Below are 27,711 nucleotides of genomic sequence, written 5' to 3' on the forward strand. Positions count from 1 at the left end.
CGCCCTTGCCCCTGCCAGGCCGCGATGGTTGGGGTACAAAGGGTTTTGGGGGGGAAGCAACCGTACCCTCCAGGCCCAGCTTAGGGGCCCAGGCCGCGGCCTGGAGGGATTTCGGGGGACCCCAGGTACCCTGCCGCGGGGCGATGGGGGCGTGACGAGGCCGGTCCAGCCGCAGGGGGAGGTACCCCTCCAGAGCCACCGCCCGCCGCGGCCCCTCCCTTCCAGGAGCCGGGCAGGAGTCCTGGGCTCTGATTGGGCGGCGCCGGAGGGGGGCCGCGCGGCCAGGCCAATGAGCGCGCGCCGAGCGCGGCGGCTGGCTGGGGAGCGAGCGCCGCTTGGAGCCCAGGGGCCGGCGGTCTGAGCTCCGTGATCTCGGCCCTGGATAGGCGGGCGGGGCGGGGTGCGCGCCGCGGGAGCGAGCCTGACCATCCTCAGGGCCGCGGAGACTGTCGCTGGGCGCCGAGGTAGGGGTCGGCTGGGAGGGGGCCGGGGCAGGGGAGCGGGAGGGGACGAACGCCTGAACGTCTGCTCGGAGCCTGCAGGCGAGAAGGATGGTCTGCGTCTACGAGGACAGCCGAGAACTAGTCCATGAGGGGATCCTCCCCCTTCGGTCTGCGGGGCCCAGTCTATGAGGTGCCTCCCGGAGCCTGCTTCTGTCTGCGCTGGCATCCGGGACCGCATCTATGAGGGCGCCCCGCCGTCTGCGTCCCTTTCCCAGCTCTGGTCTGCGGGACCGCGTCCATACTTGGCGCACTACCCCCGCCCCAGCTCTTGGTGGGAGGCCGTGTCTATGCGGAGTGGGCCCAGACAGGTGAACCCACGTGTGGATCTGCGCGGAGCGCTCCTCCCACACTGCCCACCTCCGAGTCTTCGTGCTGGAGCTGGGGCGGGGGGATGAATGGGACAGATGCGACGCGCGTGGCTTTAGCTGCGCACTCCTCCCTGTTTGGGGCGGGGGTGGAGGGGGGCGGCGGAGGTGGATGCTGCGGTTTCGGCGGCCCGACAGGCACAGAACTGGTGGCTCGGAGGGTGCACACGTGCACAGGGACCTGTGTGTGGTGTTTGGAGCGGGTGTGCGTGTGTCACGTGGGCACAGGAGTGTGCCTGTGTGCATTACAGGATGGAGTGGTGTGTGCGGGCGGGTCACGCGGACATCGGCGTGTGCTTGCTCCGGGAGTGGGGTGTGTGTGTGTGTGTGTGTGTGTGTGTGTGTGTGTGTATCTTGAGGGTGCAGGGGTGTGTAGAGAAGGCTGTGTCCCGGGTCACAGGACTGTGCCTCGGTGGGCTCCTATGGGGCTGTATATCTGCCAAGTGGGCCGGGGGGTGGGAGGAGCACACAGCTTGTGTCCTTGAGGGTGCACTGGCTGCCCTCACAGCCCTCACTCCTTCCTTCAGTGCATACGGACTGAGCACCTACTGTGTGCCAGACCGTGTCCTAGGCCCACAGACTCTGGGGACTCCTGCCCCTTCCTTGGCCTCTTACCCTCAGTCCCCACAGAAGGCAGAGGGATCGTTTTTTAAAACCTCATCCAAATCGAGTCACTCCCCTACTCAAAACCTTCCTCTGGCTTTCGAGGCCTCCTGGTCTCTGTCCAAAAAGACCCCCAAAGCCAAGCCCTGAGCCCCAGCCAGGAAATGGCTCTCTGTCATGCACAGTGTGAACTTCTATCCTCTCCTCTGAAACCCGTACTCAGCAATCATGAAAGAGCTTAAATGCCACCTCCTCCAGGAAGCCATCCCTGAGGCCAGGCACAGTGAATGACTGGGCCTTGTCATCCAGGTGTAACTCTGCTTGCCATCAGGTACCTCTCACACGTGGACACCCCACCCTGGTGACATCGGCCTCCTTGCTGTTCCTCAGACAGTGCAAGCACCGTCTCACCTCACAGCCTTTGCGGTTGCTGTGCCTAAAATGCCCTCCCCAGCTGTCCACACTGTTCGCTCCCTCACTTCCTTCAGATTCTGCTCAAATCCTGCATCAGAAAGGCCTCTCCTGATTGCCCTGTATAAATAGCACCCCCCAGTGCCTCACTCTTGATTCCCCTGACACGATTGTATTTCTTCTCCATAGCATGTACTGTTTGACATACCGTCTATTAATTCCTGGCTTTCTTGTTTGTTGCTTCTTGCCCCACTAGAAATTAAACTTCATCAGAGCAGGGACTTGGTCTTTTTGGTTCGCTGCTTTATTTCCTGGCACCTAGCACAGTGCCTGGGCACATAGAGCAGGTGCTCAATGAGTTTTTCTTGCATGAATGAATGACTCTGGGTTTGCGTCCCAGAAGTCTGTGTCCCTGGCTGCTCCCTAGCCTGTGAGCCCCAGTCTGAGTCTAGGTCTCCTGCTCTTCTGTCCTCCAGATTCCAAGATCCCGGAAGGCCAGGTCTGGAAGAACTGAGACCAAATTTGCATGTTAGGAATATTCCCTCTAGCAACTGGTCTGGAGGATGGGGTGTGGTGGGGTTGGGGTGTGAGCCTGGAGGCGGGTGGCCTGTGTGGCGGAAACAGGGGGGAAGGAAAGTGGAGGTCTGCGTCTGGACTTTTTAAGGAGTTGGGCTCAGTGACCTCATCCAGCACAGCAGTGGGGAGATCAGGAAGGAGATGTCTGAACTGCCCTCCAGCAGCAAAGGAGAGGGAGGTGTGTTCTGGCAGAAGGCACAGCTTGGACAAAGGCCTGGCAGCAGAACAGAGTCTGCAGTTTGGGACTTGCAGCCAGAGTGGAGAGTAAGTGTGGGGTTAGGGGGGATAAGGATGGGCAAAAGGGAAAAGATGGCTGATAAGGAGGGCTCCTGGGTTTCTGGGCTGGGAGAACTGGTGGCGGGGGGCACTCGTCTCAGCAATGGGGACAGAGGAGGAAGAGCAGACTTGGGGAAATGCTGAGTTGAATTGGAGCCTCATTGGAACCGAGCTGCCAGGGAACACGGAGGGGAGGAGGCGCAGACCTGGTATGGAGGATGCGGAGGGGCAGAGGGAGAGGGGGAGGCCTGGAGACCATCAGCCAAGGGCGCTCAGGATGTGCTGAGGGCTGCCGTGCTGAATCAGGCACAGAGCCCATCTCGGTGCCTGGGGCCTCCCTGGGAATGGGGGGGCCGGGCGCGTCATCACAGCAGGCGTCCTCGAGCATGACTTGGCACCAGACGCCTGGGCCTCCCTCGAGGGGACTGAGTCATCCCGGGCGGGGGTGGGAGCCACAGAGGCCACCCGTTGCCAGGGCCATCCAGACACTTGTCAGGAGCATAAACATGGCTCCTGTGAGGCAGCCCAGTGATGTCAAGGCCACTTTCTGTGTCTGGCCCGGGTGACTGGACCACCTCCTTACAGCTTTCCCTTCTGGCCTGCACTCTGCCAGCCAGGGCCACAGCTTGTCTTGCCTAGATGATAGCTGGTCCCCTGCTCAACCTTGCCCTGAGGTTCCCAGCAGCCTTCCAGAACTCAGGGTGAGGCCTGACTAGTCCCTGAAGTCATCCCAGGAGGGGCTGCTTGAACCAGCGTGGATGAGAGCAGGATACCCCTGCTCTGTCCTGCGCTGGGCCTCCTCCGAGGGACCCAGGTGATGAGGCACATCCTGAGGGGGAGGCCTGGCCAAGCAAGGTCTGGAGCCAGGGTCTGCATCCCTTGGAAATAGCCAGACACCTGCGGATGAGGGACATAGCCTGGGAGGAGAAGCCTGAGGGGGTAATGCGCCAGGCCACCTGGGAGCGGGGGCAGATATGGGGCTGTGCTTTGTATGTACATCAGGGCTCGCTCTCGGTAGCTGTGCCACAGACTCATCCCAGCTCCACATCACTCAGGCACAATCCGCTTCAACGTTCACAGTCTCATGCATTTCCTCCCATAGCCCTGGGAGGCAGCACGATGGTGGCTATCTGTGCAATTCACAGATGAGCAAGCTGAGGCGCCAAGAAGTTCAGTGATTTGTCCAGACAGCACAGCCACAGGCTGGGAGGACAGACTGGGGTGGCAGTTTTCAGTGAGGGAGGGCCTGAGCCTGGCCATTCTCGGCTGCGGACCAGGCTGGTCCCTGGGAGGCTCCCCATGCCCATAGGAGTCCTTGCTCTGCCCTGGGCCTGGGTGCCAGCCTGTCTGTCCTTCTATTTGCCCATGTGGCTCCTAGCCACCTGCTGAGTCAGTTTCTACGTAGTGTGCACGGAGGCCTCAGCTTAGGGAGGGCCTTGAGAGACCCCCTGGGTGAGCCTCCAGAGAGGGGTGGGTCCTGCCCAAGACACACAGCCCAGCCCAGCAGGCAGCCCCAGGCTGGTAGACTGTTGACCATGTGGGAAGTTCAAACGTGACTCTGTGGGATCAGGTTCCTATGGCCCCCGGGGGCGCAGGCCCCACCCCCCATTCTGGGGCACACATACACAAAGACCTAAAGGCACACAATGCACGTGAACACACTTATCCACGAGTATAGACCACACCCATAGATTTTTGTTTCCGTGCAGATGCCCTCCTGTGTGTGTTCCGCCGCCCCCGCCCCCCACCCCCCACACACGCTGTCACCCCGAGCCTACAGCCCTGCTTACACGTACTCTCTCACGCGGACACACGGCCCTGTCGCCTGGACACGAGGCAGGAACCTGGGGCCTCCCCGGGGCGCCTCCTGCACAGACGTGCTTAGTCACCTGAATTTGATCCAGGCGGGAGGGAGGGCGGAGGGCCTGACGTCAGCCCTCACAGCTGTCTTGTGCCGCCCGCGCATCCATCTGGGCCACCGTGTGTCCCAGGCAATCACAACAACAGCAGCACAACTCCGTTTTACGGGGCTTCGTTAGTGGCAGGGCTGGTTCTGAGCCCGGGAAGGGTGTTCACTCCTTTTCACAGCCCCGCGGGCGGGTGATACTGCTGTTAACCTCATTCTGCAGATGGGGAAAACCCAGGCACAGAGTGCAGTCACCTGCCCATGGGCACATGGCCAGGAAGGAGCGTAGCCTGGCAGCCTGGCTTCAGAGCCTGGGTCCTCAACCAGGTAACAGGGCCCCAAACTGGAGCAGGAAGGCTCTGCCCTGACCTGCTGTGTGACCTCAGACCCATCCCTGCCCCTTGCTGGGCCCTACTTTCCCAATCTGAGAAAAGAGGGAAAGAGAGTTGAAGGAGGATGGCCTGTGGCTGGGGTAACAGCCTCAGGGAAATCTTATGCAAATTTGATGGGCTAGGGCAGCCTGTGGCCTCTGCCTGTGGTGACTCTCAGTCCCCCCGGTCACTGCTGTGGACAAGAGGACAGGAGTTCCGCACACTGCCATTCGTTCCCTGCCATGGGCTGGGGCTTAGGCTCCTTGGGGTCTCCTCTCCTCTCTCTGCTTTTCCATCTGTCTAATGGGGCCAGGACTGTAATGATCACTATGGCAACCACTCATTCATTCAAAAAATATTTACTGCTACTCTGTGCCAGGCATTGCTGCTGACGCCAGTCATCTTATGGCGACAAGGCAGACAAGAGCCCTAACCTGTGGAGTTTATATTCTGGTGGGAGAAAAAGGGCCTACAGAGTGAGGGGGAGGGGCGGCAGGGTGAGCCACCTACAGGGTGGGCCAGGCTTTTAGGGCTCCCTTTAGCCTTGGCTTCTTCCTTCCTGCAACCATCTGGTTCCCAAAGCCTCCCTGATGCTCTAATCCCATTCCACCTCCTCCAAGGAGGCCTCCATGATGCTCCAGCCCTACTCCCTTCCTCACCTACTTCAGAGAGTCCTCCCCAGTGTTCTACTCCTACTTGCCACTCTCACCTCCTCCAGGGAGGCCTCCCTGATGCTCTAGCCTCACCAACCCCCACTCCCCTCACTCCTTTAGGTCCAGTGTCCATGTCTTTTCCTAAATTCCCTTCTCCCTTCCTTTCTGCATGCCAACATCAGCTCCACCAGGCTTCCACTCATACAATACACTGTGTGCCAGGCACAGGGGGTCTGGACCACACCCTTACCCACAATCCATCTCCAAGTTTTGCTGTGGCCCTAGGAATCTGGGAAGGTCCTGCATCTGTGGTACAGATGGGGAGACTGAGGCTCAGAGTCAGGAAGGAGCTGCCCAGGGCCCACAGTAGGTTGGCAGGCAGGACTGGAACCCAGCCCAGGCTCCTCTGTGGCCAGTGGACTCCAGTGAACCCTGCCTCCTTGACATCTGTCAAAGCAAGGTGATGGGGGAATAAGGGGTGTAACGGAGACCATGTTCTCAAAATTGTTGTGTGGTGACAGCGCAAGTTACCACCAGACAGGAAGGGCAGAGGGTCAGGAGTCCACTTACTTCCTTTTCCTGAGAAGATGCTGAGTCTGGTCCAGGAAAGGGGAGGGGCATCGAGTGGGGTGGGGCCAATGCTCAGCCTGGGGCAGAAATGGAGTCCCAGCCTGAGTATCAGGGTTCAGCCCTGGGTCAGGGTTCAGCCCAGAGTTGCAGTCGAGTGCGAGGGCTGGGGCTGCATGTTGGAGGTTGGTTTGGGGTTCAAGCTGGAGTTAGTCCTTGGCCTGGAGCCTAGATGGGGGCTCAGACTGCAATAGGGCCACGGTGGATATAAGGCCAGGCCAGGGAGAGCATCTCAGCCTGAACAGATGTGGGGAACATTTTAGCCACATGAATAAACTGGAAGGAAAAACCAGGAGAAATAAGTGCAGTGAAGTCTCTCTTCACAATCACCAAAGTAGCAGCCCCTTCCTCTAAAGGACTCTGTCCTGGGTTGCCGGCTCTGCTAGGGCAGGGAAGGGAGCAATGGGAGACTTGCCCTGTGGCCCTGGAGAGGTCTCCTGGAGGAGGTGAGACGGGTGGGAGAGGCTGGAGACCCAGGGAAGTCTTCCTGGAAGCAGTGACAGGTGGAGGGGGGTGCCTGGAGAATGAGGAGCCCAGCTCAGCTTCCAGGCGGCAACAGCAGCAGCATTGGAATGCTCTGTTGTCAGGGGGTGGGGCTGTGAGTCACTGGGCTGTCTGCTGGATGGGGGCCTGAGCTGACCTGGGGCTCTGTTTCTCCCAGTACTGCTGGGCCTCCAGTGTTCTGCCCATGTCTGTCTGTCCTGACTCCAGAATATCAGATTCTCCCTGCTTCCCTGTGAAGCCAGGAAGGCTGATGTGACTGTGCCTGTTTTACAGATGCAGACACTGAGGTCTAGAGGGCTGGTGTGCAGCAGAGCCAGATGAGTTCCTGGAATTCCTTTAGTTAGTAGGGAGACCTGAGTTTGGATGCTGGCAACCCAGGCAGAGGGAACAGGCCAGGTAAAGACATGGAGGTGGGACTCACAGTTTGTGGCTATGATGGGAGAAGGGCCTGGAAATCTGACCTCCTTGCTCTGTGGCCAGGATTGAAGGCTCCTCTGCCCTCTTTTCTCAGGTTCCCAATAAGGCTGCACAGAGGAACCCCCTGACTGTGGCAATGGAGGGGGGCCCAGCGGTCTGCTGCCAGGACCCTCGGGCAGAGTTGGTGGAGCGAGTGGCAGCCATGGATGTGGCCCACTTGGGGGAGACGGATGGCAGCCCAGAGCCCACCAGGAACTGTGTGGACCCTCCATCACGGGCCAGAGCTGCCTCCGTGATCCCCGGTGGTACTTCAAGATGCCCCGCCGCCCGGCCCAGCCTCTCGGCTAGGAAGTTCTCCCTGCAGGAGCAGCCAGCGGGGAGCTGCCTGGAGGCCCAGGCTGGACCTTACGCCACAGGGCCTGCCAGCCACATCTCCCCACGGGCGTGGCGCAGGCCCACCATCGAGTCCCACCACGTGGCCATCTCGGACGCAGAGGTTGGTGGGGCAGAGCTAGGGGGTGCCCATGAGCTTTTCAGTAGTCCTCAGTGAAGACCCTTTGCAGTTCCTATCCCTGCCACACAGCTGTCTAGCCTTTGGTTTGAATACCCCCAGAACTGAGGAGCTCACTACCTCACTACACGGTCTCTTCCCACTCGGGGGAGCTTCATCTGAGCCAATTGCTGCCTCCTGTAAGTCTCACCATTCCCACCCCCAGTCCAGGCCTAGGAAATAGGTCCCTCCCTTGTTCCCCCAAGAAGTCCTCTTAGAGATTTGAAGATAGACAGTGTGTCCTCCTGTCCCCCAAGTCTTCCCCAGCTTGAGCCTTCCACCTCTAATCCTGCCTCTTAGAGTCTGCTCTGACTCAGAAGCTGCCAGCATGCTTCCAGCCTCTGGGCTCTGTCCTTGCCACTTAGATCTGAAAGGGAACCCAAGTATGAGCAATCTACAGGCTTCAGAAGCTGAGCTTTTCACGCCTGAGCCAGGGCTCTGGTCTCCTGTCCCCAAGGCTCTCCTCATCTTTCTTGTCCATGCAGTCTCCTCATTCAGCTGCTTCTGGAAATACTTGCTCATGGGTTTCTCCCATCAGGGTCTCCCAGCCCCCAGCATCCAGGTAGGAATCAGTGCATTTTTCCACCACTTCCTAGGGAGCAAAGCATAGGCGTGGTTCACCATTCATGTTTTCAAACATTGTCCAAGTCTCCTTGTCACTTTCGGCGTCACTTTTGGCATTGGCACCACCTCACTTGCCTATGTAAACTTGAAAGGTTGGTGAGACCCAGGGTCTGGGAGCAAGGGGCCTGGGGCCAGGATGGGGCCCTGGACGTGCTCCTGGAGTGGGAGCAGTGCTGCTTCTGGATCAAGCTTTACCTGATGTCCTCTCTCTTTCCCCCACCAGGACTGTGTGCAGCTGAACCAGTACAAGCTGCAGAGTGAGATTGGCAAGGTAGGCCTGGGGGCAGGCCAGGAGCAGTGGGAACTTGTCTGGGGGATTTGCGGAGGCAGCCTGTCCAGATCCTCTGCTTGGCAAAATCCCCTCTCCTCCTCTGGGAATGTGAGGCTGGGCCAAGAAGGTCCTAGCCTGGAAATGAGGAAAGTTTTGTCCTCTATAGGAAACACCTGGGGTGGGGGGTGGGAGACGACTCCTGATTCCTGACTCCCCAGAGTTTTTTTGTTTTTTGTTTTTTTATAAATTTATTTATTTATTTGTTTTTGGCTGTGTTGGGTCTTCAATGCTGCGCGCGGGCTTTCTCTAGTTGTGGTGAGCGGGGGCTACTCTTCGTTGTGGTGCGCGGGCTCCTCATTGCGGTGGTTTCTCTTAATGTGGAACACGGGCTCTAGGCGCGTGGGCTTCAGTAGCTGTGGCACATGGACTCAGTAGTTGTGGCTCGCGGGCTCTAGAGCGCAGGCTCAGTAGTTGTGGCACATGGGCTTAGTTGCTCCGCGGCATGTGGGATCTTCCCAGACAAGCGCTCGAACCTGTGTCCCCTGCATTGGCAGGCAGCTTCTTAACCACTGCACCACCAGGGAAGTGCCCTCCCCAGAGTTTTTGATGGAAGGGACTGGGGAAGGCATAGAGCTGTGTTGAGCCCGGCAGGGGCAGTGACCAGGGCATAGGAGCCCTCTCCCTGCCTGCCTGAAATTTATGCCCACTGGTGGCAGGGGTGGAGATGGGAAGCGGGAGGAGGGGGCTGGAGCCGTTCAGGCTCCCCTTCCCCTGGGCTAGTGCTGGGGGAGGCTGTCCTGTCCAGTGGGGGCTGACCTGTGCCTATCTGCAGGGTGCCTACGGCGTGGTGAGGCTGGCCTACAACGAAAGTGAAGACAGGCACTATGTGAGTCTGGGGATAGCTGGGCCCTAGGAGGCTGGGGGGTGGGCAGATGCTGTGCTAAGACAGAGGACAAGGCTGCCTGTGAAGGGAGTGAGCTCCCTCTAGTTGCAGCATGCAGGCTCTTTAGTTGTGGTGCGTGGGCTTCATTGCCCCGCGGCATGTGGGATCTTAGTTCTCTGACCAGGGATCGAACCCACGTCCCCTGCATCGGAAGGCAGATTCTTAACCACTGGACCACCAGGGAATTCTCGGGAATGAGCTTCTTGACCCTGGTAATATGCAAGCAGAGGTGGGATGCCTCCAAGGGGAGAGCTCTAGAAAGGCTTGTTGGGGGGAATAGGGGTAAGGCCTAGGTTCAGGTATGGCTACCTCCTAACCCAGCATAACTGCAGCCAGTCCATATCCTCAGTGCCAGTGGCAGATGCTCGTGTGCCTTTCTGGACCTCAGTCCACATGTAACCAGCCTGTTCTAACCCCTGGTGGCTTCACACAAGTGACATGTCTGCCCCTCCCTCCTCAGGCAATGAAAGTTCTTTCCAAGAAGAAGTTACTGAAGCAGTATGGCTTTCCACGTACGTACCTGTCTGGTCCTGGGCTTGGGAGCTCCTGGCCTGGGGGCAGAGGGGGAGGAGACCTCGGAGGCTGGTTTTTGTTAGGACTGGGGGTAGACAGGGAGAGCGTGAGCAAAGGCCTGGTGGTGGGACTGTGCTTGGGGGGTTGAGGCCAAGGCCATGGTCTTGCAAGATTCTTGCTTGAGGCTGGTCGCAGGGCCGTGGTGAGGCCCAGCCTTCTGCAACTGGCTGGACTCCCCTTCCTGGTCACAGGTCGCCCTCCCCCTAGAGGGTCCCAGGCTGCCCAGGGAGGACCAGCCAAGCAGCTGCTGCCCCTGGAGCGGGTGTACCAGGAGATTGCCATCCTGAAGAAGCTGGACCACGTGAATGTGGTCAAGCTGATCGAGGTAGGTGGTGAATCAGTGAGGCCTGTGGAGTAGCCTCTGGTGCAGGGGGCACTTGGCACGGACCCAGGGATCCTGCTGAGGGAAATATGCCAAGGGCAGGGCCAGAATTGGAGTGGGGACTGCCGGGAGGCTTCTGGGGTCAGTTCAGGCTGGTCTGGGATGTTCTCAAGTTCTCATGGAGGGGGACGAGCTGCCCCAGAGGCAAGAAGTGAGCCCCCATCATGGCAGGAGGGGAAGAGGGGCTGGGTGCCATGTGGTGAACCCAGGTCGGGGCCAGTGATTTCTGAGGCCTCATCTGCCTGGTGCCTGCATAATTCCTGCTCCATCATCCAGGGTGGCTGCGGAGCACACTAGGGGTCCTGGGGCTGGTGAGGATGAGGAAGCCTGGGATGCCCACCCCATAACTCCCCAAGACTCACCCTCATGTCTGCTCCCTCTCACCAGGTCCTGGATGACCCAGCTGAGGACAATCTCTATTTGGGTGAGTGACCCAGCTCAGCCCCAAAGCAGCTTACCCCGGTGGGTCTGAGTGCTCCCCGGGAACACACTTGACGTTCAGATGGGCCGTGTGCAACGCACTGACCTCCTGGGGCCAGGGAGGAAACACATGTTCTCAAGGCCCAGATTCTCTTGCCCAGCCCTGCTGAGCCAGGCTCAGAATATCCAGTTAGACTCAACAAATATTCCCAAGCCCCCACTCCACTGATCGGAGAGATGGTGGATCAGATAGATACAGGAAGTAGGCTACGTGATGTGGGTTCCCAGACCCCATCTGATAACTCTGTGCCTCAGTTTCCTCACCTGTAAAATGGGGATAATAATGGTATCTACCTCATAGTGTTGATGTGAGAAGTAAATGAGTTATTATGTACAAGACACATTAGCTATTATTAGTAATAGTATGCTGTTGTTATTACTTAAGTCCTTGGTGCCTGATTCAGGGCTGGGCTTAGCGGCTCTCAGGGAATGGGCCAGAAGGAACACTGGCTTAGGAATCAGAGGCCAAGTCTTTAGCCTCCACTCCCTCTCCTACCTGCCTATCTGCTATGACCTGTAGGAAAATTCCTGCCCTTTCTCTGAGGTTCAGTTTCCCCCCTATAAAAGGGGTCTATGTTGATGGTCCTCACTCGGCACCTGAGAATCTAGTGAGGCAGGTCCATAGTCGACCCACTCTCATTTACTTCCTCTGATACCCTGGGACCCCTGTCCTATCCCTCCCTCAGGTATGCCTGGATGCCTGCCCCCTCTCCCACCCTCCAGAACAGGGAGGAACCTTGGCATCGGCTGTTTTTTCAGCCTGGCTGCACCTTACCTACTCTTCTTTTCTTCTCTTTTCTTTCAGTGTTTGACCTCCTGAGAAAGGGGTGAGTTCCCCATCCCGATCAGGCAGGTCAAGTCTTCCTTTCCCTCCCTGTATCCCTAGTCCTGGGGTCAGCTACTCTAGTGAAAAAAAGAGGTCCAGGCTCTGTCCTTAGGGAGCTGTGGTCTGGGTTGGGAAGTGGGGGCAGAACGAGAGACCAAGAGGATGATTCTTTGAAGGCCGGTGGTGTCAGTGAGACTGGAATAGCCAGGGAGGCCTCAGGAAGAGGGGGTGGGTTTCAAGCCAGGCCTTGAAGAACTGGAAAGAAGATTTTGATGGAGAAGAGGGAGAAGAAAGGAATATTTCTCCAGCAAAAGTATAGAGATGGAACACAACTCTCATCTGTATTCAAATCACAAAGAGTTCTTTCAGTTTTACAAGATTGTGAGTTGGGTGGCTGGGACCCCATTCACTCCCATTTACAAGAAGGGAAGCTGAGGTTCAGAGAGGGTAAGTGGCTTGCCCAAAGTCACACAGCAAGTCACTGATGAAATCTAGGGTTGTAACTCATGTTTGCCTTGTCTGACCTTCTCAGGGTATGTGCAGAACAGCAGACATGCAGTAAAGGGCACGGGGCTGGGTGGACTGGGGGCCCTAACTGCCAAGGCCTTGAATACAGGCTGTGACTTGTCTCTCTGCCTGGGAGGCTACCTAAAGACCAATTTGGGGAAGGGGCAGGGAGTGGTGTCCTTTTAAGACTCAGGGGCTTTCAGCATTTTTGACCTCCATTCAAAGTAAGAAATACAAGTTTTACATTGCCATCCATATCTGTAATTGAAACCAAAGTTTTATAAAACAGTGTATTACATGTGATATACTCTGATATATTCTACTTCATTAGGAAAAAAAAAAAAAAAAAAGCAGTAGGCATCCACTGAATTGAGTTCATGACCTTCTTGGTCCTGGACCTACAGTTTGAAAACACTGCTCTAAATGTGATCTTCACGACTGTTTGATTATAGATAATTAAGTACTTAGAAGAAGGACTACCAAGCCAATCAGAAATTAAGATAAAGCTAATTTGAAATTGTAGTCATTGAAAAGGGATATTTGCGTCTATGCGTGTTTTCAAATTTTCATTATATGGGAGAGGAAGCTACTATCTTGGGTTTTAGGGACCCGTTCGAGCATAGAGGGCTCCCAAAAGGTCCCGAGGGGTCTGTACGGCCCAGCCCCTGTTCCCCTCCACCTGACATCTGCCTTTACTCATCCTGATTCCGGCTAAACGTCCCTCCTCCCCGCCCTCCCCATAGGCCGGTCATGGAAGTGCCCTGCGACAAGCCCTTCCCCGAGGAGCAAGCTCGTCTCTACCTGAGGGACATCATCCTGGGTCTTGAGTACTGTGAGTGAGGGGCTGCCTGCCCCCCTGGGGCTGGAGACCCGGGGGGAGTGGAGGGGACACAAGAGGAGACGGAGCCCAAGCTGAGCAGGCTCTGAGCAGTTCCTGTCAGTCAGTGCTGATCTACCAATCATCTTTAGCTGGGGGTGGGGAAATGGGCCTGTGGGCGGGGCCGAAACTTCCTGAACAGGTAGGGTGGCGGCAGACTTCACTGGGCATGCGCCAGGTCCTTCTCGGCGCCTGGTCGTCACCGTGTCGGCCTGCGCCTTGGATGTTCAGCATGTATCTCACCTCTGCTGAGTTCTTAGCCAAGCTTAGCCTCTCCACTGGGCCTCGAGAGCTGTGGGAAGGAATTTACGTCCAGCGGCTCGAGGAAGAGTCTGTCCTGGCATGGGGCCAGTGGGTGGTAGCAGAGTCGGTTTACTGTGAGGGGCCCTAAGGTGATGAGAGCTCAGAAGGGAGGATGTTAGTTTAGCCTCTATCTGTGGAATTCATTTATTCATTCATTTATCCATTTACGAGTACCTACTAAGTGCCAGCTGGGGGCATGTAGATGCCAAAGACCCAGAAGTGATCTCAAGGATCTTGCAGCCTAGTGGGAGGGACGGGAACCTAAGCAGTGCCTGCCAAGGCTGGGGAGGCACAGGGGCTGTCAGAGCACTAAGGGACCAGGGGTGGCTTCCTGGAGGAGGCCACTTATGAGTAGGGTCCTGAAAGATGAGTAGGAGTTCGTTGGCTAGTTTGAGGCATGGTGGGAGGGAGTACACCAGGCGGAGAGAACTGCATGACAGCGGCACAGAGGGGAGTACTATTTGAGACTGGGGAAAAGTTCAATTTGGTTAAGTCCAACCTGGGAGCCAGGGTTAGGGAAAGACGATGCTGTAAACACTGTCCAGGCTGCACTCGAGGGCTGGGAATGCCTCCATAGAGGACTTTCATGACTTTATCCTGTCAGCCTTGTGAGCCCCTGAGGGCTTCGAGCAGGGGAGGGGAGTGATAGGATTTGTGTCTTGGAAAGCTCTGTCTGGCAATGTATGGTGGTTGGATGGAGGGCAAGAGGCCACCAGCTGGTCAGGGAGGAGGCTGGTTCTACAGCCCAACTGACAGATGGTGAGGCCTGGATTAGGGCAGTGGCAGCAGGGAGCAAATGTGAACGAGGTGGGGTGGGCAGCACTGGGTGACTAACTGGTCATGGGGCCTGCAGGCACCTAGGGTTCTGGCCTGGTTTGGGGAGTGGGGCACAGCCCATCCCTCTGAAATCTCGGCTTGGTTTATCAGAAGCATATTCTCTCCCTAGGGGAACAGGTGAGGACCAGCTGAGGTTTGACCTGCAGTGAATGTCTTTATCTCATTTGAGCCACTCCAGTGCCTTCATTTTAATGCTGTCTTTGTGCCTATGGGGAAACTGAGGCACAGAGAGGGGAGGGCTTTGCAGAAAGTCCCTAACAAGGGCCTAGAGGTGTGAGAAGGGGGTATTTCACCCTGGTGTGGTCGGCAGCAGACACAACCCTATACCAGCTCGGCTTCCACCCACTTCTTGTCCTGGGCCTGTTGTCTCCCATCCTCTCTCCCTGCAAAAAAAAACAAAACAAAAAAACAAAAAAAAACAAGCTAATCCCATCTGGCTCTCGGGTAAAGCCTCATCAAGACCCAGCTAACCAGGATGAAGGGCTTTCTGGAGTGATCCGGTCAGCACCAGGGACTGGACAGGCAGACAAATGGTGGCACCCGGTGCTGAAGACCCGCCTTGTGATTCTGGCCCCCAGAAGGGAGAGCTGAGGCTGCCCGGGGAAGGCCCTGTGGTCGGGGAGGCTCAGGCCTGATTCTTACAGACGGGGCAAGTGCAGCCATGCAGGTAGGAGAAGCAGTCGGCTCTGGAATATATCTCAGAGGTCCAGTCCTTAGAACGTGCTGATGAATTGGATGTGGGGTCTGAAGGAGAGAGGAGTTGAGATTTTTGGCCTGAGCAGCTGATAATATGGCCATTGACTGAATGGGAAAGACTAGAAGAGGAGCAGAGCTTTTCTGTTCTGTTTGTTTGGTGGTGGTGGTGTGTGTGTGTGTTTAGGCAGGGGGGGGAGGGGGGGCGGGGAGGGGCGGGGGTTGCAGACAAGAGAAATCAAGTTCTCAATTAAATATGTGAATGACAAATACTGAGGTATATGTTGAGGTGTCTATGGGATATCCATGTGGATAAAGAGCTGGGAGTTCAAGGGAGATGCCAGGGTTTGAGATAAGAATCTGAGCCCACTTTCCATGGTCAAATACACAGCCTTCTGAGCCTCTGTGTTCTGATGGGTGTGTGTCAAATGCTTTGTGTGTACCTGGCACATAGGAGGCAATCGCTATAGGGCCATGGGTCCTGTTGTTATTAATATATGATGCTCACTCCCTCTGCCCCCAGCCTTCCTCTCCTTCTCCTTCCTCCTCCCCTTCCCTCCTTCCCGTTCCATCTTCCCTCCTCTCCAACATCCTGGGGTCTGTTGGTCCAGGGGAACGTATTTGTTGAGCAGGGAGCCCATAAGTGGATGGCTGTGGGATGAGGTCAGTGCCTTTTCTCTGCTGGGACATCGCTGGCCATCTCAGCCTGAGCTGCCCGTCTCTTCCCGGCAGTGCTGGACCCAGGAAGCAGGGTGGGCGCTCAGCCTACTAGAGAGGGCCGACCCTTACCCCGGCCACATTCATCCCGGCAGTCCCAAGGCCTGGGGTGCCCTCCCTCTCCAAAACCGCATCAGCCCAGAGTCCCTAGGGCTGAGGCGGTACCTCTGCAGGATACCCCACAATCCCACCCTCAGTCCGAGGAACAGGGACAGCTGTGACAGGCTGGGTGGGGGGATGGAACTGGGGAAAGATTTTGATGGGCTTCAAGCCTGTAGACAACACTCACATGGGAGGGCCAGGGATGGCCTATGGAGGACCCCTTCCCCCAGTTTCCTCTGACGTCCACCCTCAGTGGCAGGTGCCTTGATTGCCATGGAGAGAGCACTGGACTTGGGGTCCAAAGATTCCTAAGAGTCCAGTCCTGGCTCTGTTACTAACAGCCTAGGTTAGTGTCTTCACTGCATAGCTGAGCAGGGGGCCCTGAAGTCCTCTTCCGAGGTCCTCGAGAGATGCATGTGTGCGGGGGACGGGAAGTCCCAGCTCCTTCTCTCCTGGAGTTTGAGGCAGCCTCCACGGCCAGGCGAGAGCAGGTGGGGGGTCTGGGCGGCAGGGCCCCAGGCCAGCGCTCGAGCTGCCTCTCTCTGCAGTGCACTACCAGAAGATCATCCACAGGGACATCAAGCCATCCAACCTGCTCCTGGGGGACGACGGGCACGTGAAGATCGCCGACTTCGGCGTCAGCAACCAGTTTGAGGGGAACGACGCTCGGCTGTCCAGCACGGCCGGGACCCCAGCGTTCATGGCCCCCGAGGCCATTTCTGAGTCCGGCCAGAGCTTCAGTGGGAAGGTGGCTCCCAGGACCCGGGCTGGGTTGGGGTTCAGGTGGAGGGGTGGGAGTACGTGCCACGGGGTCCCATTTCCAACCTGAGGGTGCCAGGGTCCAATGTCTCAGGAGGGACCGAACATGGTCCCCTCCCTCATGTTTGCCTCCTTCTGGAGTCCAACAAACTCCCCCAACTTGGGCCTCCTCTCGTTCTCCAGCAAAACGGCCCCAAGTCTTCCCTGCAGGTACTTCCCGCCAGCTGCTCTGTGCTGAGTTCTGGGCTGGGCTGTGGAACAGACGGAGCCTGGACGGCCCAGCTCCCTGCCCTTCTGGTCATGGTGCCAGGGCAGGAGAGCTCGTGTCTGGGGGGACATCAGAGGTTCCCCTGACTTCTTGGATACAGCAGCCTTTGAACTAGGCCTTGAAGAATGGGAAGAATTTGAGCAGGAGGTGGAGCCCAGAGAACATACAAGAGAACTGAGGGGCACAGTGGGACTTGGGCAGAGTTTAAAGGGTCTGGAAGTCCTAAGGGTCTGGGCTTTGTCCTAAGTGACAGAGGCAGTGGCAAAGCTTTCTGAGCAGGGACTGTGGTTCTGTGTGTCCCCGGGCACATCCTGCTCTACCCTGTGAAGTATTGGCTGCCCCACTGTGGTCCTGCCATGGAGGAAATGGTCGAGAGGCACTTGGACACGTGTGTGAGTGTGGAGCTCAGGAGACGGCTGTAGATAGAGATTTTTTTTTTTTAACTTTTAATTTTGATATAATTCCAAATTTACAGAAAAATTGCAAGAATAATACAAAACATTCCCCTATATCTTTTATTCAGATTCACCAATTATTGACATTTTGTCCCATTTACCTTTTCACTGTCTCTCCCTATATTTATAGAAGTTGGAGACATTATGCCCCTTTATCACTAAATACTTCTGGAGATATTTTCTGAGAACAAGGACATTCTCTTACATAACCTCAGTACAGTTATCAAAGTTAGGACATTTATCATCGATAAAAGACTGTTATCTAATCGACCTTATTCAGATTTCATCAGTTGTCCCCATACTGTCCTTTAATGCCTTTTCTTTTTCTGGTCCGGGATCTGATTCAGGGTCAGTCACTGCATTCACTTGTCATGTCTCTTTGGGGTCCTTTAACCTGGAAAAGTGGCTTGGCCTTGACATTTTTGAAGAGAACAGTCCTGTTATTTTGTAGAATGGTGTCAGTTTGCATTTGTCTGGTGTTCCCTGATTGGATTCAGATGAGGCATCTGTGGCAGGAATACGTAGGCAAAGATTTGAGAATCATTCACATAAGAGAGAAAGTGGATACCAGGAGAGGAGGTGGGGTTCCAGAGGAGGAACTTGTAGAGAGAGGGCACATTCAAGGGTGCAGGGAAACCCCAAGGGGCTGTGGAGGTTGCTGAGGGCCAGGGGCTGTTCTGGTGTCAGAAAGAAGGTGGATGGTGGCTTTTCCAGTGGATCATCAGGAAGAGGGATGACTTCTCAAAGCCAGAGCTGGTTTAGCGAGTATAAGTTCAACATATACTGTCGTTTCTGGGGTGCGTCTGTGTCGTGTGTACAGCAAATGCGACCCTGTAGATGAAGGGGGTTTTGTACCTGTTGAGCTGGAAACATATCTGGTTTGGGCCCATTCCAAGGAGACTTGGAAACCCTTGACAGCAAGGGCCCTGGTCTGGCTGTCCCTGTGTCCCCAGTGCTCAGCACAGGGTCCAGCATGGAACAGGGGCCTGGAAGTGTTTGTTGAGTGAATACATGACTGAGGAAGGAGGTTCCCCACTTGCCCTCTCCCATGGCCCACTGAAGCTGGGTGACCAAGGGGTGTCAATTCCTTTTGGGGGACTGATATGAGCTGTTTCTTTCTAGGCCTTGGACGTATGGGCCACAGGGGTCACGCTGTACTGCTTTGTCTATGGGAAGGTGAGTGCTGGGTGGGCTGGCAGAGCTGGGGCAGCCCTGGCACCGTGGGCTGGGCACCATGGGCCAGGATGCATGACAGATGCAGGCCCTGCCTTTGTGTCCTTAAGTAAAATGACTTTTGAAAGAGCCCACCCAGCTCAGAGAAGATGGAAGGAAAAGGGACTTTTCTGTTCTCCTCTTGTCCCCTTGGGGGGATGGATTCATGTGCAGGAGTCCTGGGACAGCAGACATCCCAAGGGAGGTGTAGATGGTGCCATTCATTCATTCACATATTCACTCATTCATTCATTCAACAAATTGTCCTTGACCTCTGCTCTGGGTCAGGCCGGATACCCAACCTTGACGTGCCGAGATCCCCGTCCGCAGGTGCTCCCACTCCAGGGACCGTGCTGAGGCACAGGAGGGAATCTCAGGGAACATGTTCCCAAACTTCAGGCCCCGGCAGTGCAGGCCTTGCTGTGAGTGGTTGTCATGCACTCATTCGTTCGGTCCACGTTTGTTGAGCATCTCCTGTGGGCTAGGACCTGAACAAGTTAGACGAGGTCCCCCCCATCTCACGAGGAGCCTGGAGCTGCCCCCAACGAGCTGAGGCGCTGGGCCCCGCATCCTTTGTCTCTCCCCACTGCAGTGCCCATTCATCGATGATTTCATCCTGGCCCTGCATCGCAAGATCAAGAATGAGCCCATTGTGTTCCCGGAGGAGTGAGTTGTCCACCACGGGCCCCGCCCACCCCCAGGGAGGCGTGCCTGGGTTTTAGCAGAGCTTTTGTCCTTTCCGGGCCCCACCCCAGCCTGCAGATCTGGAGGTTGGGGTGCTGCTCCCTGGGAGCAAATGGAGGGAGATGTGAGCGGGGTCTCAGACATCTGGGTTGGATCTCATTGAACAGATGGGAACTCTGAGGCTGGGAGTGGGGCAGGGATGACCCCAGGTCACACATTTATCCTGCTTCTTCACTGAAGGCCTCCAGGAGGCCAGTGGCATCAACCCCATGCAGACCCTGCACCCGCGGGGAAACTCCACCTTCTCCACACGGGGTGGGGGTGCTTCACGATGCCAGTGCGCTCCCCCGTTTCACAGATGGAAAAGTGGAGGCTCAGTGGGTCTGGGATTTGAAGCCACTCCCTCCCCCTTGCCCCTTCCTTTGTGACTGAGGTCTCTGAGCCCAGAAGGACTGTTTGGAGAGGCCTCCCCTCCCATCCACGGTTCTTCCAATTATGATGCCAGCTACCATGGCAGCCAGGCTGAGTCCCCTAACGCCTCACTTTTCAGGGCCCTTTTACCATCTGCGCAGAGTGCCCAGGTCAGAAACCAACCTGGGAGTTGTCCTTGGTGTCCCTGCCCCTTGCACCCATTTCCTGTCCGGCCCCAAGCCGTGCTGAGTCCACCTCTTACATTTCTCTTGGTTCCATTGCCAACGGCACCACCTGCCTAGTTCAGGCCTCTGCCTTGTCCAACTACTGCAGTCAGGCCAGAGTGACCCTGATGAAGCGCAACAGATCTCACCACGCCGCCTGCTGAAAGTTTTTCCAAGGCTTCCCAAAGCCCACAAGAAGAGGCACGCCCTGGCCCTCGCATTCAAGGACCTCTGGGTCCCCCCACCTGCTCACCTGCCGCCGGCTCCCCGATCCCTGCCGCCATCCCCACGGCACTGGCTTCCTCCCCTTTCCCGTGACTGCCTATCTCCCAGCCTTCCCTCCCCCTCCCCCCCGCGGTATATCCTTCTCCCCAGCCCAGGAGTTTGAAAAGGGATTAAGTATCTAGGACAGCAGAGGGAGCCAAGGTCATAGCCCTGAGAGTAGGTTCCTTCTCCCAAGAATTTAAGTAGCAACGAAGCCTGAAGTTTAAGCAAAGACAGTCGAAGCTGATGCGGGGCTGAGTCCTGCTCTCCTCCCCCTGAGTCTCACCCCTGCCCTCCCTCTTCTGGGTGGCGGTGAGCCTCGGCTTCCTTCTATGTCAAATGGGTATCTTCCCTGGCCACCTCTCAGGCAGAGGAGAAGATAAGATGGTGAGTGGGGGCGAAGGCCTCTTGGGGGTCCCATAAAGCGACTCTTCTCGCATTATCCTTGCCATCTCTGCCTCCCAGGGGGTGTCCAGCACCCATGGGACCCCGTTTGTGTCTGTGACCTCTGCCCCTTGAGGGAGACTGCTTTACTTCATACTCAGGGGAGAAGGATATCCATACGCTTGTTCTGGAACTCTCTCCTTCCACCCTGGTACCTTTGGGGGTGTCCCTCCTGCTCTCTGAGAAGGAGGGTCGGCGGTGTCTCTGCCCTGGTGTGCATTGATCAGGGAAGCCTGGAGCAGGGTGGGATGGAGAGGTGGGAAGTAAAGGACCATCAGCTGTCTCTCCCTCATCTCCTTCCTTCCCCTTCTTTAGGCCAAAGGTCAGCGAAGAGCTCAAGGACTTAATCCTGAAGATGCTAGACAAGAACCCTGAAACAAGAATTGGGGTGCCAGACATCAAGGTTGGGGAACCAGAGGTGCTGGGCTGGGCTGGGCCACAGAAAACAGGCCTCGGTTTCCCCTTCTGGGGAGCCTTACACCGGGGACATCTGTGTATTGGGTTGGGGTTTGGGGTTTTGGGGCTTTGGACCCTCAAGGCGACTGCTGGTGGAATGCCTGGGTCCCTTGCTCGCCGATGTCTGTCGCCTGTGGCCCTGACCCTCCCTGCCCTCTGCTCCGCAGTTGCATCCCTGGGTGACCAAGAATGGGGAGGAGCCCCTTCCCTCGGAGGAGGAGCATTGCACCGTGGTGGAGGTGACCGAGGAGGAGGTGAAGAACTCAGTCAAGCTCATCCCCAGCTGGACCACGGTGGTAAGAGGATGGGGGTGGAAGGCGCCGACTCCTGGGAGGGCCGGAGAGGGAGGCGAGGCTGCCGCCTGAGACTAGCTCTGTGCTGGGCCCTGTGGGGGGCAGAGGGCTTCCTGGTTGTCCAGCCCCGATGCTGGGCCCCTGAGGCCACCGTTCCACTAGAGGCCCACAGGAACAAGGTCACATTATTTAGCCTCGTGGGAGGGAGACCAGGAGGTGTGGTGAGGAGAGCGAATGATTTAAATATACTGCCCTCACTGAGTGTCAACATTCACCACGACCGGAGAAGCATTTCCTTCCTTCCTTCCTCCCTCCCTCCCTCTCTTTCTTCCTTCCTAACGTTTATTGAACTTCTGCTATTTTCCAAGCACTGGATTAGGTGCCAAGGACATGACAGGGAAAAGGCCTAGGATGCCTTTGATTTGGAGACGTGGTCCCGGGGCCCCCGCATGTCAGACAGACACCACTTGTGTGCTCCCTCCGCTCTCCTCTCATGTTTCAGCTTTTCGCATCCTCCTCTGGACATCTACCACGTTAACAGTTGGAAGTTATTAACGTAGCCCCTGATGGCCATCTGGTTTTTTTTTGGGGGGGACACTGAGAGCCATGGCTTGCCCTGCGCTGAGGTTTCACAGTGAGTCGGGGTGAGCACAAGGCCAGGAGAGCGAGCTGGGGCCTGTGCCTGGCATGGGGTCTGGCCTGTGCACTTCATGCCTCCCTACTGGGTCCAGTAGGGCCAGCGGGCTAAGGTCCCGTGCTCTACAGAGCTCCAGGGCTGTATGGGGTCCCTGGAATTGTCAGCTCCCGTAGGGTCCCTATTTCCACTTCCGTGGTCTTAACCACCATACTCTCTTTTCTAAACCACTGGAATCGCCTCCCAGGTTGTCCCCCTGCCCTTCCTCCACGCTTGCCCCCACTACAGTTAACACTCAACTCAGCAGCCAGGGTGGTCCAGTGACCTGGTCATGTCCCTTCTCATCTCAGACCCTGCTCATTCAGGCTCCCATGTTGCTCAGAGTAAGAGCCACGCGCCTGACTGCCTGCCAGACCCTGCATGGCCTGCCTGCCCCCCTTTCCCCTGCCCACCTCCTCTCCTCCCTCGTTCACTCCAACCACCTGCCACGCAAGCTGCCGCCCCAGTGCCTTTGAACATCCCTTACCTCCGCCTGGGGTCCTCTGGCCCAGATGTCCGCAGGGCTGCTTCCTCATCCCTTCAGGTCTTCACTCCACAGTCACCTTCTCAGTGAGAAGTGAGTGAACCTTCCCGGCCCCTTATCGAAAATTCCAACCTCCTCTTTGTCATACCTTATCCCCCTTCCTTGTTTTATTTTTTCCTCCTGAGCCCTTACCACTAACTAACATATATTCTACTGATCTGTCTTATTTATTGCCTGTCCCCGCAACTAGAATATAAACTCTATGAGGGCAAGAATTTTTGTCTCATTGTGGTCCCGGTGCCTCGAATAGTGTCTGGCATATGTAGGCGCTCAGTAAATACTTTCTGTTGGAAGGAAGAAGGAAGGAGGGAAGAAGTGAAGGCACCCCTGATGCTATGCTGGTGTGTGAGAATTTGCGTGCGTGTGGGCAGGAGGATGGAGCTGTCCTTGTAGCGGGAGGAGGGACAAAGTCAGAGAGCTCGGGCACAGCAGCCTGTCCCCTCCTGGCATCCCCCCAGGCCACTGCGCAGCTCCTCTCTGGCCCCTGGGACAACCTCTTCTCAACTCCATCCTTCCTGTGTAGCCAGAAGGCATTTCCTAATTGCACTCCCCATGCCCTCAGCCTGGCATTCCAGACCCTTCCTGGTCGGCTCCTGGCCTCTGTGCCCCCCACGCACCAGATGCACTGGGCTCCTCGCCATTCCCGGAATTCACCCTCAACCACCTCCCCTCCGTGCTCTTGCCATTTCTTCTGCTTGGGATACTCTTCCTTGCTCTGCCCAAGGAAAGGGAGCTTCAGCAGGGCCCACCCAGCAGCCTCCCCGTCCGGGCGGCAGGGTGGAGGCTGCCAGTGCGTCTGGGAACCCGGGGGCCTGTGTCCCTCACGCTGATGTGTCTTCCCCAGATCCTGGTTAAGTCCATGCTGAGAAAGCGTTCCTTTGGGAACCCGTTTGAGCCCCAGGCGCGGAGGGAAGAGCGATCCATGTCTGCCCCGGGAAGCTTATTGTCGTAAGTACTGGTGGGCTGAGGCCTACAGGGTGCTCCCTGCGGCGGGGTGAGGGCTGTGGCCCCTCCCCTCACTCTCAGCATCACCAGGCTGTGCAGGCTAAGCCCGGAGCCTGGGGACTCGGCCAGGCCTCAGAGCAGGGCCCTGTCTGCACCTCTGTTCTCAGCCCACGGCAGCCTAGTCGAGGTTTGCAGGCAGACCTCTTTGTAGAAGGTTGGTTTGTGTGTGGAGGGAGGGACACTTCTGCTGACTCTTCCTGGTCTGGGGGCGGGGTGGGTCAGCTGCCTTCCTGAGTGGCCTGTGCTATACATCCGGCCATTGCCGAGGCCGTGCACCCAGTCAGCACTTCGTAAATGCTTGCTCAGCGAGTAAGGACAGGCAGACTGGTGACGACGATGATGGGCCAGGGAAGAGGAACCCCCAGTGCTGCAGGCTCCCGCCTGAGAGCCCGGCAGGTACATTCGCCACCTCCTGGGGGAGGGCAGAAAAGCAGTTCCCCAGACCTCCGTGAGCCTTGCCCTCAGCGTTTCCACCTTCTTCCACTGAAATAAAAGTTTGGGATGCTGACAAGGCCTGCTGGAGTTCGCGCACAGACCTGCAGAGAGAAAACAGTAAGGGGGTCCTGGACCAGAATGTGGTCCTGGGACTTGGGTCGCCTTCCTCTAGCCTGCGAAGGGAGCTGCGGGACAGAGGGGCTGTGCCAGCCAGCCCGCTCTGCGGAGGAGATGTGCCCCCCTGGGAGGTGAGCAGCGGCCGCCGTCCAGGTACGTCGGCCTCTGGGGAAGGAGCAGTTTCACTTGTGCCGTCCAGGGGCCCAGATGTGGGTTTCGTCTGTGTGAGACCACCCTCTTCAGACGTACGGGGTCCCATCATAGTGGACAAGCTGGTGTCTGCTCCCTGCCAGAGGTTGCTTGCACCCAGGGAGGTCCATGTGCCAACCTCTTGCCCTCCTCTTGACAGACTCCCTGGCCTAAGTGGGGTGAGCTCTGGGGCCTGGGAGAGGCCTCGACTGTCCAAAGCTTACTTCCTGTTCCCTGTCTCTTCTGTGAGGTGGCCAGGCCTAGGGAAGGGGTTCCCTGGGCTCTTTTAGATCTGCGGGCTGCGATGCTGGAATTGGGCATAGTGTAGGGGACCACATATTCTGTGTCCAAATGGAGCCACTCTGGAGAGCGAAAGAGGAAGCTATTACTAACTATGCCGGGGACAACAGGCAGAAATTAGGACCATGAGGCGCAAACCTGGACGTCTGGTCTCCAGCTCAGTGTCTGTGACCAGGCGCCCCCTAGTGGTGGTTCAGGCCAGTCACAGGCCAGGGACGCATCCACGCAGGGCACAGGGCTGGGCATCAAGAGTACAACTGAACAAGGCAATCGTTGTCCTTTCATGGACATGTTAATGGGGAGACAGGTCAGTTCCTTCATCTGGACTGTGAAGGGATTGGGCTTAATACTTCCCAGCTATAACATTCTATAGTTCTGTGACTCAAGTTTAATTTTGAAAAGCAGGTTTTACCTCATCAGAGTCCCAACATTTGTCCTTGATTGTCTCTGTTTTTTATGCTTCGGGATAATTGTTGAAACTCTACAGTAGATTTAAATGGGATTGATCCTTTTTAAAGGTATCAAAATCCACTCATTGATCATGTTTTTAAAAAAAAGGTCTTAGGGGAAAAAAGCAGATACAGGAATCTACTGGATATGTGACAGAATCCTGAAACCGATCGGTAGAATCTGTCCTGTGAACAAAGAAAAGAAAATGCAAAACCAAAGCCCTTCGACCCAGGACCATGGGGGCTGATCTAGGCCAACCTAGGAGGCCTGTGACCTGGCTGGTCCTTGAGGATGCAGAGAAGTCAGCTCAGGAAGGTCAGATCTGGAGAGGCTCCGGAAGCCAGGCTGGGAAATCTAGACTTCGTCTCCAGGCAGTAGGGAGCCTTGGAGGGTTGTGGGCTGAGACTAGGGCTGAGGAAACCAGCAAGGGACCACAGTGCGGGAGGGTGAGACTGAGATGAGCTTAGAAAGTAGGTGAGGGGGGATTTGAGAGATGTGGATATAAATGCCTGTGAGTGTGTGTGAGTGTCCTCGTGCATGCATGTTCTGACCCCTGAGGTCCCTCTGCCTCTGGTGTCCCCTGAACAGGAAAGACGGGTGTGGTGAAGGAGGCAAAAGCCCGGAGCTCCCCGGCGTCCAAGAAGATGAGGCTGCGTCCTGAGCTCCTGCATGCGCCCAGGGCCGCCGGCAGCACGCTCATCCTGCGCCTCCAAAGGCCCACTGCCCTCCTGCCAACAGCCGGCCCTGCGGGCAGGGGGCTGGGGACTGCGGCCCCTCTCCCGGCCCTCCTCCCCTGTCGTGCTGCATGACCTCCGCAAGTGCGTGTCCAGGGACAGGATCGGAATGTGTGTCACCCGGGGTTTGGGGGGGTAGGGCTCCCACAAAGCCTTTTGTTTCGTCCTGGCTCTCCCTGGCGGGACCCATTCTTTGGGGAAGCTGGGTGCCCGTGGTGCCTTAGAAACCTCACCGGCTGGTTGGCAAGGCCCAGGGGCAGGAGGCAGGAAACCAAGATGGCAGGTGGAAGCCTCGTTTGCTACCACTGCAGAGGCTGGGCGGGCGTGGCTCAGCTGCCACCTGCACAAGGAGGGGTGTACCCTGCCCTCCTCAGGGGGGCGCTGCCAGAGCTCTTGTCTACTGAGAACACTGACGTTGAGGCTCTGAGCCCTTGGTGGGTATTCCTGGGCCTCACTGGGGCGGGGGCCAGTATTGGAGAATCCAGATTCCGTTTTTGTTATCTTTTTTTTGGTAACTTGGTGGGGGAGGCAGGTGCAAAGCTCTGCCTGGGAACACGTATCGAGCTTTCCTCCAGCTTTGGGTGGTTCCCAGCATACCCACCATCACTTGGCAGCCAAGTGGATTGGACTGGCCTTCCCGGATTGTGTTTCACACTCTGGAGGATGGGCTGAGTGAGGCTTTGAGCAGAGGCCCGAACCAGGAGCACCACCCTTCCCTGCCCGCCTCCCTCCCTCCCCCCGTGGCTCCCCAGAGCCGTGGCTGCCAGAGATACCAGGGCTGACATCGACCGAGGGCCCTGGACTCACAGGGCTGTGACCTTGCAGATGCTGAAGTAACCGAAATCCAGTCTTCGATCCAGCACCGGCCTCCCCATCTGGTCCCAGAAGCTGCCCTCGTGTTCCAATGATGAAGGACCAACTGCCCAGGTTGGAGGCCTCGCTAGAGCAGGAACCCTGGTGGGGTGTGCACGCTGGCAGGTGGCCACGGAGAGGTGGGCCTTTTGTCGCTGACTCACCCCAGGACAGTTGTCATCCCGCCTGCTCAGAGCTGGAGCCGACTTCTCTCTGGGATCAGTGCCTGGCTGGCTGGCTTGGCCTTGACTGACCAAATGCTGAAGAGACTGACCCCCAAAGGAAAATAAAGCAGGACTCAAATACCTGCCCTGAAAACATGGGCCAGACGCAGGATTTCAGTCACCCTCACGGGGTTCCTGTTGCGGGAGTACTCTGTTTGGAAGGGAAGGAGGTGCGGCTGGAGGAAGGCCGCGTCCCGTGTGTGTCTGTGCCTGTGGCTGTACATCGCCTCTCCGTGCACGCACGCCCATGCGTGCCCATCTGCTGCACACGGCATGTCTTGCACCGGCACGTGCATCTGTAATATAGTGTCTATGTTTATTTAAGGCTCTGAGCAGAACGCATCCAGTTGTCACTGGGTCCACATTTCTCCCTGCTCCTCTGCACTAAGGCATTGTAACCCAGGGCTTAAACAATAATGCGGTACTGTTCTTAAGAACACTTTTATAGAGTTCATGGGAGGCCATTCACAGATCAGCACGTTTTCCCTGAGCATCTCTGCACTGGGGTCTTGGAGGGTAGGGGTTTCAGGAACACGCTCCCCCCTCGCAGAGCTCAAAGGTGGGCCCGGCTTCATTGCCCGTGCTCACCCCATCACTGAGCGTTTGGGTTGGCATCATTGTTTCTGAATGTAGCACAAGGGACGGACAAACTCCATATGAGTGTTTTAAAAATTAACTTCCTAGGAAGTGAGTTAAAAATAATAAAAGCCCTTTCTTGAGTTAAAACAAAACAAAACAAAACAAACCCCCAAAACTTGGTATGTACATTTTCTGCATCTGGATGTGTTCTTTCTCACCAGCTGGCTTTGCTAACTTTTCTG

The 27,711-nt window shown here is 56.7% G+C and overlaps 1 protein-coding gene across 4 annotated transcripts; it reads left to right on the top strand.

Annotated features, from left to right (window-relative positions):
- Window positions 1–328: 328 nt before the first annotated feature.
- On the top strand, window positions 329–27,611 carry CAMKK1 (calcium/calmodulin dependent protein kinase kinase 1). 4 transcript variants are annotated; one of them, XM_061176464.1, is made up of 19 exons: window positions 329–464; window positions 7,069–7,191; window positions 7,307–7,708; window positions 8,610–8,657; window positions 9,490–9,543; window positions 10,061–10,112; window positions 10,365–10,498; window positions 10,943–10,979; window positions 11,841–11,862; window positions 13,112–13,200; window positions 16,446–16,645; window positions 18,502–18,555; window positions 19,184–19,257; window positions 20,934–21,021; window positions 21,242–21,370; window positions 23,429–23,532; window positions 24,197–24,294; window positions 25,669–25,898; window positions 26,640–27,611. In XM_061176464.1, exons 2-18 carry the CDS (start codon window positions 7,159–7,161, stop codon window positions 25,887–25,889), a joined length of 1,839 nt encoding a protein of 612 aa, XP_061032447.1. In that variant the 5' UTR covers window positions 329–464; window positions 7,069–7,158; the 3' UTR covers window positions 25,890–25,898; window positions 26,640–27,611. The 4 variants fall into 4 exon arrangements, 3 of the variants coding, with proteins under 3 accessions (XP_061032447.1, XP_061032448.1, XP_061032449.1); XM_061176465.1 differs by lacking the exon at window positions 7,069–7,191; XR_009698525.1 differs by lacking the exons at window positions 25,669–25,898; window positions 26,640–27,611 and having other exon boundaries at window positions 23,429–23,985; window positions 24,085–24,259.
- Window positions 27,612–27,711: the final 100 nt, after the last annotated feature.

Source organism: Eubalaena glacialis, chromosome 19, assembly GCF_028564815.1.
Source record: "Eubalaena glacialis isolate mEubGla1 chromosome 19, mEubGla1.1.hap2.+ XY, whole genome shotgun sequence".
In the NCBI taxonomy this organism is placed as follows: Eukaryota; Metazoa; Chordata; class Mammalia; order Artiodactyla; family Balaenidae; genus Eubalaena; species Eubalaena glacialis.